This window comes from Malaclemys terrapin, chromosome 20 (genome assembly GCF_027887155.1).
Source record: "Malaclemys terrapin pileata isolate rMalTer1 chromosome 20, rMalTer1.hap1, whole genome shotgun sequence".
Lineage (NCBI taxonomy): Eukaryota > Metazoa > Chordata > Testudines > Emydidae > Malaclemys > Malaclemys terrapin.
In genome coordinates this window covers 18,339,301-18,356,925 of record NC_071524.1, presented here as the reverse complement: position 1 = coordinate 18,356,925, position 17,625 = coordinate 18,339,301, and the positions used below count along the sequence as shown (strand labels likewise).

The following is a 17,625-nucleotide window of genomic DNA, read 5'->3' as shown; positions in this document are numbered from 1 at the left end:
GAGAGTTTGGGCTGACTCCTGAGATGTACCGGGAAAGGTTCCGGAGTCAAGATAAAACCCCTGAGATCTCATATCTGCAACTAGCCGCCCGCATGGAAAGATACGCCAGCAAGTGGGCTGGTGGGGCCCAGACGAAGGAGGACCTGATTAAACTGCTGGTACTGGAGCAACTGTATGAGCGGTGCCCATCCGACCTGAGGCTGTGGTTGGTGGACAGAAAGCCAGAGAACCCGCGACACGCCGGGCAGCTGGCTGATGAGTTTGTAAAGAGCCGGTCAGGGGGTGGCAGGGAGGAGTCCCAAAGGAGCAATCCCACCACAACGCAGAGAGAGAGTCACCATGGGACCTCCCCGTGGGAAAATACAGAAAAACCCCATCAGAGGGGAACATCCGGCATCAGGACCATCCGACCCACTCAAGGGGACCCATGGGACATGGGCTGCTACCACTGTGGCCAAAAGGGCCACATACGGGCCCAGTGCCCCAGGCTCAGGGACAGACTGAGCAGGCCGAACCCACAGAGGGTTGACTGGGTAGAGACCCAGCCCGGCGAGAGGCAGCATTCCCAGGGAAGGGGGGCTGGCAGAGTACCACCTGCTAAGGAGGGAGGAGAGCCCCAGGCCAGCTTCTCTGGGGGGCCAGATGCTCCGGATTCAAAGTTCTCCGTTTACAGGGTTGGCGCGGGGCTGTCCCTGCGGAGCGAGTGCCTTGTTCCCCTGGAGGTGGATGGGAAGGAAGTTTATGGTTACTGGGACACGGGCGCAGAGGTGACACTGGCCCGGCCCGAGGTGGTGGCCCCAGATCGGGTGGTGCCCAACACCTTCCTGACCCTGACCGGGGTGGGCGGGACCCCATTCAAGGTTCCCGTAGCGAGGGTACACCTGAAATGGGGGGCCAAGGAGGGCCCCAAGGACGTGGGAGTGCACCACCATTTGCCCACTGAGGTGTTGATGGGGGGGGGACCTAGAGGACTGGCCCAGCAGCCCCCAGACCGCCTTAGTTGTGACCCGCGGTCAGAGCCGGCGAGGGGCACTGCGCCCTGGCCTTGGGGGGGGTGCCTTGCCTGAGGCGCGGGACCCTAACCTGGTGGGGAGGGAACGCCCAGGGACGCGGCTCAGGGAGGCTGCAGCTTCGGACCCAGCGGGCGAGAAAGAGCAGGTGGCCATCCCCGTCCCAGCTGCTGAGTTCCAGGCCGAGTTGCAGAGAGATCCCTCCTTGCGGAAGATAAGGGACCTGGCCGACCTCAATGCGGTACAGACCATGGGACGAGGTGGCCGGAAAGGATTCCTGTGGGAGAAGGGGTTCCTGTACCGAGAATGGGCTCCCCCAGGGAAAATGGAGTCAGGGGGGATCAGGAGGCAGCTGGTGGTACCCCAGAAGTATCGCCGCCAGCTGCTGTGCCGGGCCCATGACATTCCCCTCTCAGGGCACCAGGGAACCTGGCGTACCCAGCAGAGGCTGCTACAGAGCTTTTACTGGTCTGGGGTCTTTGCTACTGTCCGACAGTACTGCGGATCCTGTGACCCCTGTCAGAGGGGGAGGAAGGCCTGGGACAAGGGGAAAACAGCTTTAGGACCCTTGCCCAGCATAGAGGAGCCTTTTTGGAGGGTGGCCAAGGTTAAAAGGGCGGCTCTAAACCAAGAGAGCCCAAAGCACAGACCTCCAGACTGGAGCGCTGGGAGAAGACCACAGCCCAGTTGGAGCCCCAGAGGTATGGGGGTGGGAAAAGGGCGCAGGCCGCATAAACCTTCCCACATGCGAACTGCGAGTGCCATCAAGCACCCCCAACCTAAGGGGGAGCATGAAACTGGAGGGGCCTGGTGTAATTCTCACCAAGGAATGGGAGAGATGCAGGGGCATCCATGGGAACGGGGGTAGGTTCGAACTTCCCCGGGTCACTGGCTAAAGTGACCCCGCTCAGTTCGGTCTCGAAGGTGGGAGAGATGTGACGAACTGGGCCTGTTCTCGCGGTGGTCTGTGAATGCTGACAGGGGAGTGTGCTGGGATAGTCTGCATTGCAGGATGGGATCTGCCCGAGGGCGCATACCTGAGTGTGTAACATGAGAACCCAGGAAGGGGTTGAAGGTGAGGTGACTCCTTAGCCCGGGAAACTGAACAAAGGCTGTGGGAGGGGTCGCAAAAGCAGAGTGCTGGAAGCAGGCTGGAAGGAGGCTGGAGAGATGGCTGGGAGGCAGAGATGGCTCTGACCCCCCAAAGGGGGGTGGGCTGGCATGCCCTGGGACCCCAAGCTGGACCTAACTGAGGGGGGCCCTGTTGTCTGTGCCTGCAAGACCTGTCTTGGACTGTATTCCTATCATCCAAATAAACCTTCTGCTTTACTGGCTGGCTGAGAGTCATGGTGAATCGCAGGAAGTCGGGGGTGCAGGGCCCTGAGTTCCCCAATACTCCGTGACAGCCCCTCACTCCCGACCCGCAGCCCCTGCCAGCCCAGCCCTGCCCCCCCAGCCCAGCTCTGCTGGGGCCCCTCACTCCCGACCCACAGCCCCTGCCAGCCCAGCCCTGTCCCCACAGCCCTGCCGGTGCCCCTCACTCCCGACCCGCAGCCCCTGCCAGCCCAGCCCTGCCCCCCCCCAGCTCTGCCGGTGCCCCTCACTCCCGACCCGCAGCCCCTGCCAGCCCAGCCCTGTCCCCCCCCAGCTCTGCCGGTGCCCCTCACTCCCGACCCATAGCCCCTGCTACCCCCGCCCTGGTCTCCCCCCAGCTCTGCCAGTGCCCCTCACTCCAGACCCATAGCCCCCTGCTACCCCAGCCCTGGACTCCCCGCCCCCCCCAGCTCTGCCAATGCGCCTCCATCCCAACCCACACTCACGTGCTCTGTGGGCAGCCCTGAGCTAAGGGCCCCAGCAGGAAAGTCGGGGGCACCGCAGCCCCTCGTCAATGCCCAGCTGTGCCCAGGGCTGGCTCAGGCCCCAAACTGCCCGCGAGCATCGGTGCCAGCTCGGAGAAAGGGGGCAGATTGCGGAGCACCATTGGCTGGGTCTGTCCCTCTCCCCCCAGCACAATTCATCACCATAGCGCCCGCGCTGCCTGGAAACACGTGCCAGCTGCCCTAATTAGAGGCAGGCGCTGGGTGGGGGCAGGGCTTGCCACGCAAATGAGGCAGGAGCCTGAATACATTTAGCTGAAATAATCAGCGGCTGGGGCTGAATTCGGCTCTGGGATGCATGGGGCTCCCCTTCTGCCTGGCAGCAGCCGCCGTCCTCCCTCCCCACGTACGCCCCCCTGGCTGCCACGGGCAGCCCCTCGCTAGCTCTGTGTCCTGCCCCTCGGTGCCCCTCCCCGCAGAACTGGGCGCGCCCCCCAGCTGCAGCCCGCGTGGCCTGGCGGTGCCCGGGGCATTGGCCATCCCGCTGGTCCCCACGAGGAGACAGATGAGGGCTGAGCTGCCATGTACCCAGCCCAGCACCGCGAAGGCTCAGTCCGTGCCCCGAGGCCGGCGCTTGTGGGCACAGCTGGGGGAGGGGGGAGACTTGGCTGGACTCTATTTCCCAACGGGGATTCCCAGCCCCCTGTCCTGGTTCCCACCCTGACGTTCCCACCAGCCTCGGCCCCTGCATTCGCCTCCTCCCCGGGCCCCCTGGCACTGCGGGGTGGCAGCGCCCTGGCCGGACGAGGGAGCCCAAAGCCGGCTTGGGGGGAGAGGTTTGGAGACCGGGAGTCAAACTCCCCCCATGCGTCCCCCCGACTTCAAACAGTGCTGAGCCCCCCGCTCCGAAAACCGGGCCCCCCAGTGCCGGGGCCCTCTGGAGCCAGGGCGCTCCCTGCTCCTTCCCGGAGCTCGGCGAGGAACTGGTGCAGAGCGCCACTGTGCCTGGCCATCCCGACGGGTCTGTGTCTCAGCCCTGCTCGCCCCACCCCTGGGTGCACCCCGGCCTGTGGGAAAGCCAAGGGGCCCCCAGGAACCGCCAGCAGCAGGTGGGGAGCCGTGTGCGGGGGGCCCGGCAGCTGCAAGATGTCACGTCAGCCACCGCACGGGGCCGGGCCTGGATCCGTCCGTACCTCCTGACAGTTCTGCAAGAAACGCTGCAGATCCAAGTGATCGTTCAGCCGCTGCATCCACTCCTGGGCCAGCTGGAAGTTCTGGTGGCTCCTGCAGAAACGAAAGGCGCCGGCTCGGTTCCCTGCCGCGGAACCGCGTGGTTAACGCTGCTCAGCCCCTTGCCGGCGCTTCCAGGCAGAGCGATCCCGGGAGCAGAGGTGGAAACACCCAGCAGGAGACCTGACCTTCAAACGGCTCCTGGCTCCAAACGCGCCCGGCTCTCATTGCATTTTGGGAGCATTGAGAGACACAGATCAGGCCCAGACCCCGGCCGAGATTGGGGCCCCGTTGCGCCAGGCACCGCCCAGACCCCAACTGAGATCAGGGCCCCGTCGCGCCAGGCACCGCCCAGACCCCAACTGAGATCAGGGCCCCGTCGCGCCAGGCACCGCCCAGACCCCAACTGAGATCAGGGCCCCGTCGCGCCGGGCACCGCCCAGACCCCAACTGAGATCAGGGCCCCGTCGCGCCGGGCACCGCCCAGACCCCAACTGAGATCAGGGCCCCGTCGCGCTGGGCACCGCCCAGACCCCAACTGAGATCAGGGCCCCGTCGCGCCGGGCGCCGCCCAGACCCCAACCGAGATCAGGGCCCCGTCGCGCCGGGCACCGCCCAGACCCCAACTGAGATCAGGGCCCCGTCGCGCTGGGCACCGCCCAGACCCCAACTGAGATCAGGGCCCCGTCGCGCCGGGCACCGCCCAGACCCCAACTGAGATCAGGGCCCCGTCGCGCTGGGCACCGCCCAGACCCCAATTGAGATCAGGGCCCCGTCGCGCCGGGCGCCGCCCAGACCCCAACCAAGATCAGGGCCCCGTTGTGCCGGGCACCGCCCAGACCCCAACTGAGATCAGGGCCCCGTCATGCCGGGCGCCGCCCAGATAGAACAAGAGACAGTCCCTGCCCCAAAGAGCTCCCAGTCTGAACAGACAACGGGGAAACTGCCCTGCAGCCAGACACAGCCAAGAAGCCAAGCAGGACCCCAGGGTGGGTGTTTGCTCCAGGCTGGGGAGGGAGGGTGGCTCAGGCGATGGGATCCAGGACCAGCTCTGCAGGGCTCGGAGCAGTCCCAAGAGGGGCCTGGGATGGTCCTACATCTCCAGGGACGGGCTTTGCCACGAGTCCCGGGGCCTTTCCTCGGAGCTCCGGGAGCTGCTGCGGCTCCGGCTATGCTGTCTCCAGACACTTTGGGGGGGCGAACCCAAGCTCCCCGCCTGCCCCCGGGACACGGGGTGCGGCTGGGGATGGGAGGCCCTGAAGAAGGAAGCTCCCAGCCCCTGGCAGGCTCAGCCCTCCTGCAGGGCGGGAAGAAACGGGGCAAAGCACCCGGAGAGGACTCTGGAGAATTCCCCACAATCATCCGAGCGGGCGGAGACGGGCTCTGGCCTGTCTATGCGGCACCGGGGACCCTCCGAGCTGCCTCCACACGGCCCAGCCCCATCGAAAGCCTTAGGGACGGAATCGCTGGGCCCCACGCCTGCCAGCGTCGCGTCGTTCCCGCAGCCACAGCTTCCGGGCCAGCCGGGACCACAATCGCCCAGGCTGGGCCACCGTACCCGGCCCAGAGACAAACCAACCGGGCCAGCTCGTACCCAGCGCCTGCCACTGGGCTCGCCAGGCGCCGGACAGAGGGTGGGCTTCTGACCCCATTGACCAGCTGGGCAAACGGAGCGACCCTGGTCAGCTGGTGCCTGGTCAGAGCTGACTCCCAGCCAGCGCCGGTCCACTGGGCCCCGCATCCAGCCAGTGCAGGCCCTGAACCGAGGGACACAAGCCTCACTAGCTACTTGTTTAGGGCGTAATTCTTGCAAATGAGGCCAAACCGCCTCTCCTGGCAGGCGACTCCGGGGTTCGGGCGCCCATGAGGTGGGCAGTGAACTCGGCGGGAACGAGCGGGGAAGACGACCGATGCCCAGGCCGAGGCGGGTGCAATTAACCCAGTGCCTCGTTACTCGTTACAAACCCACCCAGCAAAGGCGGCAATAGCCGGCGGGCGAGGATAAATATCCTGACGATGTCACTGCAATTCAAGGGTGGCAGATTAGCTGGAGGGGCCCCCGGCCGGCAGAGACGTGGGGTGACAGCTGCCGACCCAGCCCGCCGCACGGAGGGGAGAGGAGCACTTCACTGGCTCTGTTGTGGGCTTCAGTTCACCCTCTCCCCAAACTAGTGCCCACCGGAGCCCAGGGCCTTTCGTCTCCCCAGCATCCCACACACGCAGGAACCGGCTCCCGGATCCACGCGGGCGTCTCTACGCCCATCACCGCAGCCTCTGGGCGCCTCCCAGCCCCTAAGGGACGTCTCCTCCCTGTGCCCGTGCAGCACTGCTCTGCCCATTGCCCGGGGGGGCACCGAAGCCCGGAGAGACCCGGGCCCAGGGGGGTTTGGCACATGACCCCCACTCATTTCGAGGGGCTCTGGGGGGGATTGGAGTCCCAGCCTTGGTGTGTGTGTGGGGCAGGGGCTAAGCGGCAGGGGGGGGAATCCCGCAGAAGCAGCCCCCGGCCGGGGAAGCTGGGGCCCGGCTGGAGGGGACGGCCCGGTGGCTCGGGCTGGGAAGGGGACCACGCCAGGCGCTGCGCAAGGCCTACTTGTCTCTGAGCGCCGCCATCTCCTCCTGGGCGCGCTCGCTGTAGGGGCTGCCCTGGCGCACCAGGCTCTCCCCGGCCCGCAGGGCCAGCGTCGTCTTCGGCACGCTCAGCTCCATGGTGGTTATGAAATCCTTGTGCTTCTTGATGGCCTTCTCCGCCGCCTCCATCGTGGTGGGCAGCTCCGCGTGGGCCAGGGTGGACGCCTGGGGGGGAGTGGGAGGGCCAGGGTTAACACTCAGCCCTCGGGCAGCCTGCAAACCTCCCCCCAACCTCGCACTCCCCCCACTGGCCCCCTGTGGTGGGGGGAAACTGAGGCACGGAGGGGGAAGCCACGTGCCTGGGGTCACACAGCAGGTCATGGGCTAAAGCTGGGAAGAGAACCCAGGAGTCCTGGCTCCCAGCCCCCTGGTCTAACCACTAGTCCCCACCCACTCCGCAAGCCAGGGATAGAAAATCCCTCCCCCTCTTTCCTTCTCTGCCGGCCCCACTCCCAGGCAGCTGCGCTCGGAGGCGCCTGGCAGCCGTCGCTCTGCGTCGGCGTCAGTTGCCTGCAGGCTGCGCCAAATGCCAGTTCCCACGTTGCCAGGCTGAGCAGAGGAGCAGAGCCGCTCCCCCCGGGCTCGGGCCTGGCTCCAAGCCTGTGGGCCTTGGGTCAAGCCCCTTGTGCTGGGCCCTGCAGGGGGGCCTGAGACGGGGAACCCCCAGAGACCAGCGTGAATCCCCGAGCCTCGATCCCGGCTGCAGCGCCGCCCCGGAAGAGCCTCTCCCTCTCCACAGGGATCCCTCTGGCCTCTTGCAGCCAGCTCCGCTGGAGCCGGCCCTGCAGACTCTGGAGCACAGCTTCCGCCCAGGAACCATCTGCCCGGCTACCAACTGCTCCTGACTGGTTCAGCTAGGGCCTCCCCTTCCCCCTGGCTCCTGGGAGGGCGGGGCCGGCTGACGGCCGGGGGGTGCAGAACGCACAAAGCACTTACGCAGCCCCCCGGCCGTCAATGGCACTTGCTCGCAGGCTCAGAGTTGAGCACCTGTTTCAGGGGAGTCAGGAGACCTGGGTTCCGTGCTCAGCTCCGCCACTGACCTGCTGGCTGACCCTGGGCAAGTCCTTTCCCTCTCTGGGCCTCAGTTTCCCCTCCCACTCCTGGCCTGTTTAGACTGGGAGCTCTTTAGGACAATGCATGTTTCTCATTCTGTCTGGGCAGCGCCCAGCGCGATGGGGCCCTGATCTCGATTGTAGCCTCTAGGTGCTCCCATGATGCACACCAAACTCGCACGTGCTTTCCTGAACCGGGTCCTCACGACTGGCCCTGACTCCCCAGACCCTGGGCTGCCCATTGCTGCTCTGACAATGTTAAGCCCCTAGATTAGCCATTCCTCCCCCGGAGACGGGCTCCATTTCCTGCTGTCCTGGCTACGCTGGGCTGGGCGGAAGGTCCTGCGGCAGGGAAGGGGGGCGGGGGGGAACAGGGCTCCCCACCACACTCTGATTTCATGCACTAAGTGGCCGATTTGATGATCCGTGTCCCAGCTCAACAACCGGCTGACAAATCATCCGCTCGCACCCAGCTACTGTGGCTTCCGGCCTCTCACTGGCGCCGGCACGAGTGATTGGGCTTTAGAGCCCATCTGGGAACCCGGGAAGCGAATCATCCGTCCCAGATGCCAAGCACCAATGGATCACGAGTGAACAGCAACGAATTAGCAATTCATCTTTAGGAATAACGAGCACTTAGATAAGTATTGTTCTCTATGTAATGCCATTTGCTAGCTAATGGTATTTGTTAAGTATTAATTACTCATTGGTATTTGATAATTTGCTAGTAAATTTATTGCTAATTACCAAACGCTAAGGAATAGTGAGCAATATCTAGCATATACCAATTAATAATTATCAAATGGCAACAATTATTAGCAGTTAATAATGTCAAAATGCAACAATGATCAAATACTATTTAATTATTAGCAACGAATACTTAGATACCAAATAGTCTGCAAAGATCAATAAATTAACAATTAATATTTAGAAATAGCCAAGTACCAAAAATCAGTGATTAGCAATTCATTCTTAACAGATACTAAGAGTTAGCAAAGACAATACATGAGAACTGATCTGTAGTAATAACGAGCCAATCAGATATCAATGAATAATTAGCAAATACTTAGTAAAGCTCAATAAGTAACTTCGCTAACGGCAATAACTGCTAATTAATTCTTAGCCAATGGCAATTAATACGTAACAAATAATTACCAAATATTAATGACCTTGCAGGATTAGCAATAATTGGCCAATCACCTCAATTAATAACAAGCCGTTGATACTTAACAAATGCCATTCATCGCTCACAGATATAACTAGAAAGTCGTGCTTGGCACTCGCAATGCATTAGCCATAACCCTGCAGTGCCCCCGGTAACCCTGCCGAGCCGGCCGTGTGCGAGGAGCGGCCCCGCCCGTTACCTGGTTGCGGAGACAGGCCTCGGCCTGCTGCACGTCCCTCAGGAAAAGGTGGAAGATGTGCGCCTGGACCAGCGCCTCCCGCCGGCTCTCCCACATCTGCAGCAGCTTGTTCCAGCCCACGTCCAGTTTCTGCAGCCACTGCTGGAGCGAGAGGCAGGGCACGTCGGCTTCCTCCAGGGCCAGCAGGTCGCTGGCCGCCTGGATCTTGGTGTAGTCCTCCTCGTAGCGGTCGATTTCCTCCTTGAGGGCCACGTGCTGGCTCAGCAGCCGCTCTGCCCCCGCCAGGTTGCTGGGCAGCTCTTCTGAGGCCACGGCCGCCTGAGTCTTCACCAGCCAGGTCAGGAAGTTGTCCAGATCCTGGATGAACTGCTGCAGCCGGCTGGCCACGGAGAGCGAGTCCTCGCAGCCCTGCAGGGTCCTCTTCAAGGCCTCCCACTCCTCGCTGATCTCCTCGAAGTGCAGCAGGACGGTCAGCGCCTGGGCCGGGTGGGCGGTGGCCAAGGCTTCGCCCTCCTGCTGCAGCTCGAGGAGCTTGGGCTCCAGCACCACCAGGGCCGCCTCCATGGTGGAGAGCTTGCGCTGCAAGGCCAGGACGCCACCCAGGTCGCCGCTGCTGTACTGGCTGGCCTCCACGGCGCGGCGCTTCTCCCGGATCTGCGCCTTGATCTCGGTGCACTCCAGAAGGTAGTTCTGGATCGTCAGGACGGAGCCGAGATGGTCCTTCCTCTGCTCCACCAGCTCCACCACCCGGTTCCACCTGGGCTCGCCAGACACAGAGAGAAGCCCATCAGCGGCTCGGGCTCGGCCACAGGCCCTTCCCCGAAAGCCAGAGACGCTCGGGGAGAAAAGCTGGGAAAGGCTAAAACACCAGGCGGCAAACGAAACCCAACAGGAATTCATCTAAAAACAATACAGCCCATGATACGCAAGCCAATCTGCTGACTCCGTCCAGCCTGACCCACTGGCTTTGCTTGCTGGGGGCTGGCAGAGATGCAGGCCCGGCGGGCGGGACCAAAGCCCCTCGGAGAAGGCATAGCTCTCGCCTGTGACCTGGGAGACCCAGGGGATTAGCTAACCCACCTCCCGAGAGAGGAGCTGTGTCGCAGGAGAAGCCCTTCCAGCTACATGGTGCTGGGCAGCCCGGGCTTCGGTCGGCGTAACCGCCTGGCTCGGGAGCGGGGGCGAGTGAGGGTGTCACACCGATGGAAGTGTGTAGTGCAGCCCTGGCCGCTGTCGTGCGGTGCCTCAGTTTCCCAGCTGTGCCAGGGTGAGAGCACTGCCTGCCTCCCCGGAGTGCCCAGGACGATGGGCCGGTCGCCGGGTGCAGCTGAGGTGGGGCCGGAGACAGGAAGCTGGTAAGTGCAGCGTCATTGTCAAATGCCCGGCAACAGTGACCAGTACGGAGGCAATTAACAAATGCTCATAAAAACAGGCAAAAATCGACTGCTTTGGTAACCTTCCAAGAGCATTTTTCATTGAAACAGACAATTCTGGACAAAACAACGTTTTTTGTTATTATTTAAAAAAAAAAAAAAAAGGCCAATTTTCATGTAAAACCCAGTTTGGGAACGAGGAATGTTTGCCCAGCTCGTCCCCGGGGTTTGATCTAGGTTTCCTGGACAGGGTGTGTGGGGTGTATGTGTGTGTGTGGGGGGGGGGGGCGTGTGTATGTGTGGGTGTGAATGTGTATGTGTGGGGGGATGCGTGTGTATGTGTGTGTGCAGGGGGTGTGTGGGTGTGTGTGCATGTGTGACGAACTGGGACTGTTCTTACTGTGGTCTGTGAATGCTGACAGGGGAGTGTGGCTAGGATAGTCTGCATTGGGGGATGGGAGACTGACCGAAGGAGAATACCTGAGCATGTAACGTGAGAACCCAGGAAGGGGTTAGAGGCCAGGTGACACCTTGGCCCGGGAAACTGAACAAAGGCTGTGGGAGGGGTCGCTGAAGGGAGAGTTTCAGGAGCTGGCTGGTGAGATGGCTGGGAGGCAGACGAGGTTCTGACCTCGCAAGGGGGCTGGGGTGCCCTGGGACCCCAAGATGGACCTAACTGAGGGGGGCCCTGTTGTCTGTGCCTGCAAGACCTGTCTTGGACTGTGTTCCTGTCGTCTAAATAAACCTTCTGCTTTACTGGCTGGCTGAGAGTCATGGTGAATCGCAGGAAGCCGGGGGTGCAGGGCCTTGTCTTCCCCACCCACTCCGTGACAGCGTGTGTATGTGTGTGCATGGGGGTGTGCGTGGGGGTGTGCGTGGGGAGTGTGTGACGGAGCAGGGAGCAGGGCAGATTTGACCTGGGAATGTTGCAGGGGGGTTGCAGTGGGGATGTGGGACTTCCCTTGAAGGAAGCTACCTGAGCTGTAACCTGAGCCAGGAACGGGGGTGGGGAGAATTAACACCTTCTGCCTGGGAGACTGAACAAAGGAGAGGAGCAGCGGGAGGGGCTTGGAGTTTAGTTTCAGTTGGGGCTGGGTGGTGCAACGCAGGGAACCCCAAGCTGGGGTCTAAGCTCCCTGAACCTCCCAGAGGGACCTAATTGAGGGGGTCTGGTCGTACCTACACGCTCTGCTTGAGACTGTGTTCCTGTCCTTAAATAAACCTTCTGCTTTACTGGCTGGCTGAGAGTCGCAGTGAATCTCGGGAAGAGGGGTGCAGGGCCCTAACTCCCCCACAATCTGCAACAACTGGTGGCAGCGGCGAGATCTACTGCACCCCGTGGACGGCGCTTCCTGCAGTAAGTGACTGGGGAGCAGTAAAACGAAGGGGGATTGACGGGGACCAGGCGTGCTGAAGAGTGAGAGAGAGACGGTTATTACCCCTGGGAGTGTGTGACCAGCGAGAAGGACTTTTGCAGTAACAGGGTCCCCCGGGGGGATCGCAGCGAGTGGTCCCAGGGGCGGAGGAGTCTGCAGCTCGACCCTGGCAGAGAGGTGGTGACCTCGAGAAGGGCTGGCACACTAGGGGGCCCCCTGGGAACTGTGGGGAGCTGTGAGCACACAGGCCGGTGAGTGGCCAGCAGGAAGATGTATGCCAAGCGGCTTAAGAGCGACCTGGTGGAGCTGTGCAAGCAGAGGCGGCTGCGCATTGGGAGGCTCACCAAAGAACAGCTCATTGCCCAGCTGGAGGCGGAAGATCGCGCGAATGAACTGATCCCTGTGTCTCAGGGAAGCAGCCTGGCAAATGCAGCGCAGGCACCAGTGTCTGTCCCAGCTGGGAGTGGTCAGCCGGCTGCTGAGGGCTTCCCGAGACCCCTCCTTCCTATGCCTAGGGGAAGGGTGGGGAGGAGCCCAGCAAATACCGAAGGCGCCGTGACCCCCCCGGCCAGCAGGGGGTCCCCCCGACGAAGCCCGCCGGCCAGCAGAGGATCCTCCCGGCGACGTTCGGCATCCGGGGAGCGGAATTGGCTGGAATGGGAGAAAGAGCTAAAACTGAGAGAGCTGGAGGATCGTGAACAACAGAGACAGCATGAACGGGAGGAGAAAGAGAGACAGCATCAGTGTGAAGAGAGACAGCGTCAGCAGGAACGGGAGGAGAATGAGAGACAGAGACAGGAGAATGAGAGACAGCGTCAGCATGACCTGGAACTGGCGAGATTGAAGGGCAGCGAACCCCCGGCTGCGGTGAGTGAGGGAGGACCCAGGACTGCACGGAGCTTTGATAAGTGCATCATGGCCCCATACAAGGAGGGGGAGGACATGGATGACTTCCTGGAGGCCTTTGAGACGGCCTGCGAGCTGCACCGGGTGGATCCCGCGGACAGACTCCGGGTCCTTACCCCCTTACTGGACCCCAAATCCGTGGCATTGTACCGCCAACTGGGAGAGGCAGAGAAAGGGGACTACGAACTATTCAAAAGGGCCCTGCTACGTGAGTTTGGGCTGACTCCTGAGATGTACCGGGAAAGGTTCCGGAGTCAAGATAAAACCCCTGAGATCTCATATCTGCAACTAGCCGTCCGCATGGAAAGATACGCCAGCAAGTGGGCTGGTGGGGCCCAGACGAAGGAGGACCTGATTAAACTGCTGGTACTGGAGCAACTGTATGAGCGGTGCCCATCCGACCTGAGGCTGTGGTTGGTGGACAGAAAGCCAGAGAACCCGCGACACGCCGGGCAGCTGGCTGATGAGTTTGTAAAGAGCCGGTCAGGGGGTGGCAGGGAGGAGCCCCAAAGGAACAGGCCCGCCGCGATGCAGAGAGAGAGTCACCCTGGGACCTCCCAAAGGGGGAATATGGGGAATCCCCTCCCACGGGGAAGGCCCAGCATCAGGGACAACCGACCGGCTCGAGGGGACCCACGGGACCTGAGCTGCTATTACTGCGGCCGAAGAGGCCACGTTCGGGCCCAGTGCCCCAAGCTCAAGGACAGACTGAGCAGACCGAACCCGCACCGGGTTAACTTGGTAGAGGCCCAGACGGACGAGGGGCAGGCTTCCCACGCAAGAGGGGCTGGCAGCTTATCAACTGCTCAAGAGAGAGAAGGGCCCCCGGCCAGCTTCTCTGGGGGGCCAGATGCTCCGGATTCAAAGTTCTCTGTTTACAGGGTTGGCGCGGGGCTGTCCCTGCGGAGCGAGTGCCTTGTTCCCCTGGAGGTGGATGGGAAGAAAGTTTATGGATACTGGGACACGGGCGCAGAGGTGACACTGGCCCGGCCCGAGGTGGTGGCCCCAGATCGGGTGGTGCCCAACACCTTCCTGACCCTGACCGGGGTGGGCGGGACCCCATTCAAGGTTCCCGTAGCGAGGGTACACCTGAAATGGGGGGCCAAGGAGGGCCCCAAGGACGTGGGAGTGCACCACCATTTGCCCACTGAGGTGTTGATGGGGGGGGACCTAGAGGACTGGCCAAGCAGCCCCCAGACCGCCTTAGTTGTGACCCGTAGCCAGAGCCGGCGAGGGGCACTACGCCCGGACCCTGGGAAGGATGTCCCACCGGAGGCACCGAACCCTTCCCGGGTGGGGAGGGAACACCCAAGGACAGGCCGCGGGGTGGCTGGGGCTTCCGACCCAGCCGACAAGAGGGAGCAGGTCCCCATCCCTTCCCCAGCCGCCGAGTTCCAGGCCGAGTTGCAGAAGGACCCCTCCCTGTGGAAGCTAAGGGGCCTGGCTGACCTCAGTGTGGTACAGACCATGAGGAGAGGATGCAAGGAGAGGTTCCTGTGGGAGAAGGGGTTCCTGTACCGAGAGTGGGCTCCCCCGGGGGAAGTGGAGTCGTGGGGGATCAGGAGGCAGCTGGTGGTTCCCCAGAAGTTTCGCCACAAGCTACTGTACCTGGCCCATGACATCCCTCTCGCAGGGCACCAGGGGATCCGGCGCACCAGGCAGAGGCTGCTACAGAACTTTTACTGGCCCGGGGTCTTCACCAACGTCCGGCAGTACTGCCGATCCTGTGACCCCTGCCAGAGGGTGGGGAAGGCCCGGGACAAGGGGAAAGCAGCATTGAGACCTTTGCCCATCATAGAGGAGCCTTTCCAGAAGGTGGCCATGGACATAGTGGGACCTCTCAGCAAGACGACCCGGTCTGGGAAGAAATACATCCTGGTGGTGGTAGATTTCGCCACCCGCTACCCCGAGGCAGTGCCCTTATCATCCATTGAAGCAGACACTGTGGCGGATGCGCTGCTGACCATTTTCAGCCGAGTGGGGTTCCCCAAGGAAGTCTTGACGGACCAAGGGTCCAACTTCATGTCGGCCCTACTCCGGTGCTTGTGGGAGAGATGTGGGGTCCGGCACAACTGGGCCTCAGCATATCACCCCCAATCCAACGGGCTGGTGGAGAGGTTCAATGGGACGCTAAAAATGATGCTGAAAACATTTATGAATCAGCACCCGCAGGACTGGGACAAGTACTTACCTCACCTGCTGTTTGCGTACAGGGAGGTACCCCAGGAGTCTACCGGGTTTTCGCCTTTCGAACTGCTATATGGAAGGCGGGTAAGGGGGCCCCTGGACCTGATGAGAGACGAATGGGAGGGGAAGGCCACTCCTGACGGAGAGTCGGTGGTGGAGTATGTCCTGACCTTCCGGGAACGACTTGCCGAGCTCATGGGCCTGGCCAGGGAGAATCTGGCCAGGGCCCAGAGGAAGCAGAAGGTCTGGTATGACCGCACAGCACGGGCCCGCGCCTTCGCCACTGGGGATCAGGTGATGGTCCTCATCCCCGTGAGGAAAAACAAACTCCAGGCCGCCTGGGAAGGGCCCTTCAAGGTTGTCAAGCAACTAAACGAGGTAAACTATGTGGTGGAGCTGTCGAACCGGGCACACCACCACCGGGTGTACCATGTGAATATGATGAAGCCATATTATGACAGGGGGAATATGGTGTTGGCCGTGTGTGGACAGTGGGAGGGGCAGGGAGATGACCCTTTAGTAGATCTATTCCCTGGGACAAGAGTTGGCTTCCCCCTGGAAGCAATTCCCCTCTCTGATCGGCTAACCCCTGCCCAGCGAGCTGAGATCGGAGGGGTGCTGCATCTGTACCAGCAGCTGTTTTCCAACCAGCCTGGACGCACTAATCTGACTGTCCACCGGGTGCAGACAGGATCGCACCCGCCTATAAAATGCTCCCCCTTCCGAGCCACAGGGAAAACTGCTCAGGACCTGGAAAGAGAGGTCAATGACATGCTGGCTTTGGGGGTGATCCAGCCGTCTTCCAGCCCTTGGGCCTCGCCGGTGGTGCTGGTCCCCAAAAAGGACGGGTCGATCCGGTTCTGTGTGGACTATCGGAAGCTCAATGCCATCACTGTGGCCGATGCCTACCCCATGCCCAGGCCGGACGAGCTCCTAGACAAGCTGGGAGGTGCTCGGTACCTTACCACCATGGATCTTACAAAGGGCTATTGGCAAGTGCCGCTGGATGCAGATGCCAGGCTGAAATCGGCCTTTGTCACCCCTCTGGGGCTCTATGAGTTCCTGACCCTGCCCTTCGGCCTCAAGGGAGCGCCGGCCACCTTCCAGCGCCTGGTGGATCAGCTACTGAGGGGGGTGGAGAGTTTTGCCGTGGCGTATATCGATGACATCTGTGTCTTTAGCCAGACCTGGGAGGACCACATATCCCAGGTTAGACAAGTGCTGGACCGACTCCAGGAGGCTGGGCTGACCGTAAAACCGGAGAAGTGCAAGGTGGGGATGGCTGAGGTATCCTACCTAGGCCACCGGGTGGGAAGCGGCTGCCTAAAGCCGGAACCAGCCAAAGTGGAGGTGATCAGAGACTGGCCCGCTCCTCAAACCAAAAAGCAGGTCCAAGCCTTTATTGGGATGGCAGGGTACTATCGGAGGTTCGTGCCCCACTTTAGCGCCATAGCCGCCCCCATCACTGAGCTGTGCAAGAAGGGGAAGCCAGACAAAGTGGTCTGGACCGAGGAGTGCCAGGAGGCTCTCCGGGCGCTGAAGGAGGCTCTGGTCAGTGGCCCAGTTCTGGCAAACCCAGACTTTGACAAGCCCTTTATGGTGTTCACCGACGCCTCAGACACAGGACTGGGGGCGGTGTTAATGCAGGAGGATGAAAAGGGGGAGAGACACCCCATCGTGTACCTGAGCAAGAAGTTGCTACCCCGGGAGCAGAACTACGCGGCCATCGAGAAGGAATGCCTGGCCATGGTGTGGGCCCTCAAGAAACTAGAGCCATATCTCTTTGGGCGTCACTTCACCGTGCACACCGACCACTCTCCCCTGACCTGGTTGCACCAGATGAAAGGAGCCAACGCCAAGCTCCTGAGATGGAGCCTGCTCCTGCAGGATTATGACATGGACGTGGTCCATGTGAAGGGACGTGACAACCTGATAGCGGACGCGTTGTCCCGGAGAGGGAGCCCTGAACTTCTCCAGGTCACTGGTCAGAGTGACCCCGCTCAGTTCAGTCTCGAAGGGGGGAGAGATGTGACGGAGCAGGGAGCAGGGCAGATTTGACCTGGGAATGTTGCAGGGGGGTTGCAGTGGGGATGTGGGACTTCCCTTGAAGGAAGCTACCTGAGCTGTAACCTGAGCCAGGAACGGGGGTGGGGAGAATTAACACCTTCTGCCTGGGAGACTGAACAAAGGAGAGGAGCAGCAGGAGGGGCTTGGAGTTTAGTTTCAGTTGGGGCTGGGTGGTGCAACGCAGGGAACCCCAAGCTGGGGTCTAAGCTCCCTGAACCTCCCAGAGGGACCTAATTGAGGGGGTCTGGTCGTACCTACACGCTCTGCTTGAGACTGTGTTCCTGTCCTTAAATAAACCTTCTGCTTTACTGGCTGGCTGAGAGTCGCAGTGAATCTCGGGAAGAGGGGTGCAGGGCCCTAACTCCCCCACAATCTGCAACAGAGTGCGTGTGTATGGGTGTGCGTGGGGAGTGCGTGTGTATGGGTGTGCGTGGGGGTGGAGGTGTGTGTGTGGGGGTGGAGGTGTGTGTGTGGGGTGGGGTGTGTATGTGTGTGTGGGGTTGGATTGTGTGTGTGTGGGGAGGGTGCATGGGTATGGGGGTGCATGTATATGTATGTGGGGGGGTGCGTATGTATGTGGGGGGTGCGTGTGTGTGTGTGCGGGCAGGGAGG

The 17,625-nt window shown here is 61.7% G+C and overlaps 1 protein-coding gene across 3 annotated transcripts in view; it reads right to left on the bottom strand.

Annotated features, from left to right (window-relative positions):
• Positions 1 to 17,625, bottom strand: part of SPTBN4 (spectrin beta, non-erythrocytic 4) — an 80,450-nt gene that overhangs the window by 29,443 nt on the left and 33,382 nt on the right. Inside the window, exons 16-18 of one of the 3 annotated variants that reach the window (XM_054009803.1) lie at positions 9,105 to 9,861; positions 6,651 to 6,853; positions 4,021 to 4,111 (exon numbers count right to left, since the gene is read on the bottom strand). In XM_054009803.1, coding sequence (XP_053865778.1) covers positions 4,021 to 4,111; positions 6,651 to 6,853; positions 9,105 to 9,861 — 1,051 coding nt within the window. Of the gene's footprint in view, positions 1 to 2,830; positions 2,912 to 4,020; positions 4,112 to 6,650; positions 6,854 to 7,359; positions 7,394 to 9,104; positions 9,862 to 17,625 lie in introns of those variants that run through there. The other 2 variants (XM_054009805.1, XM_054009806.1) reach the window with 2 other exon arrangements.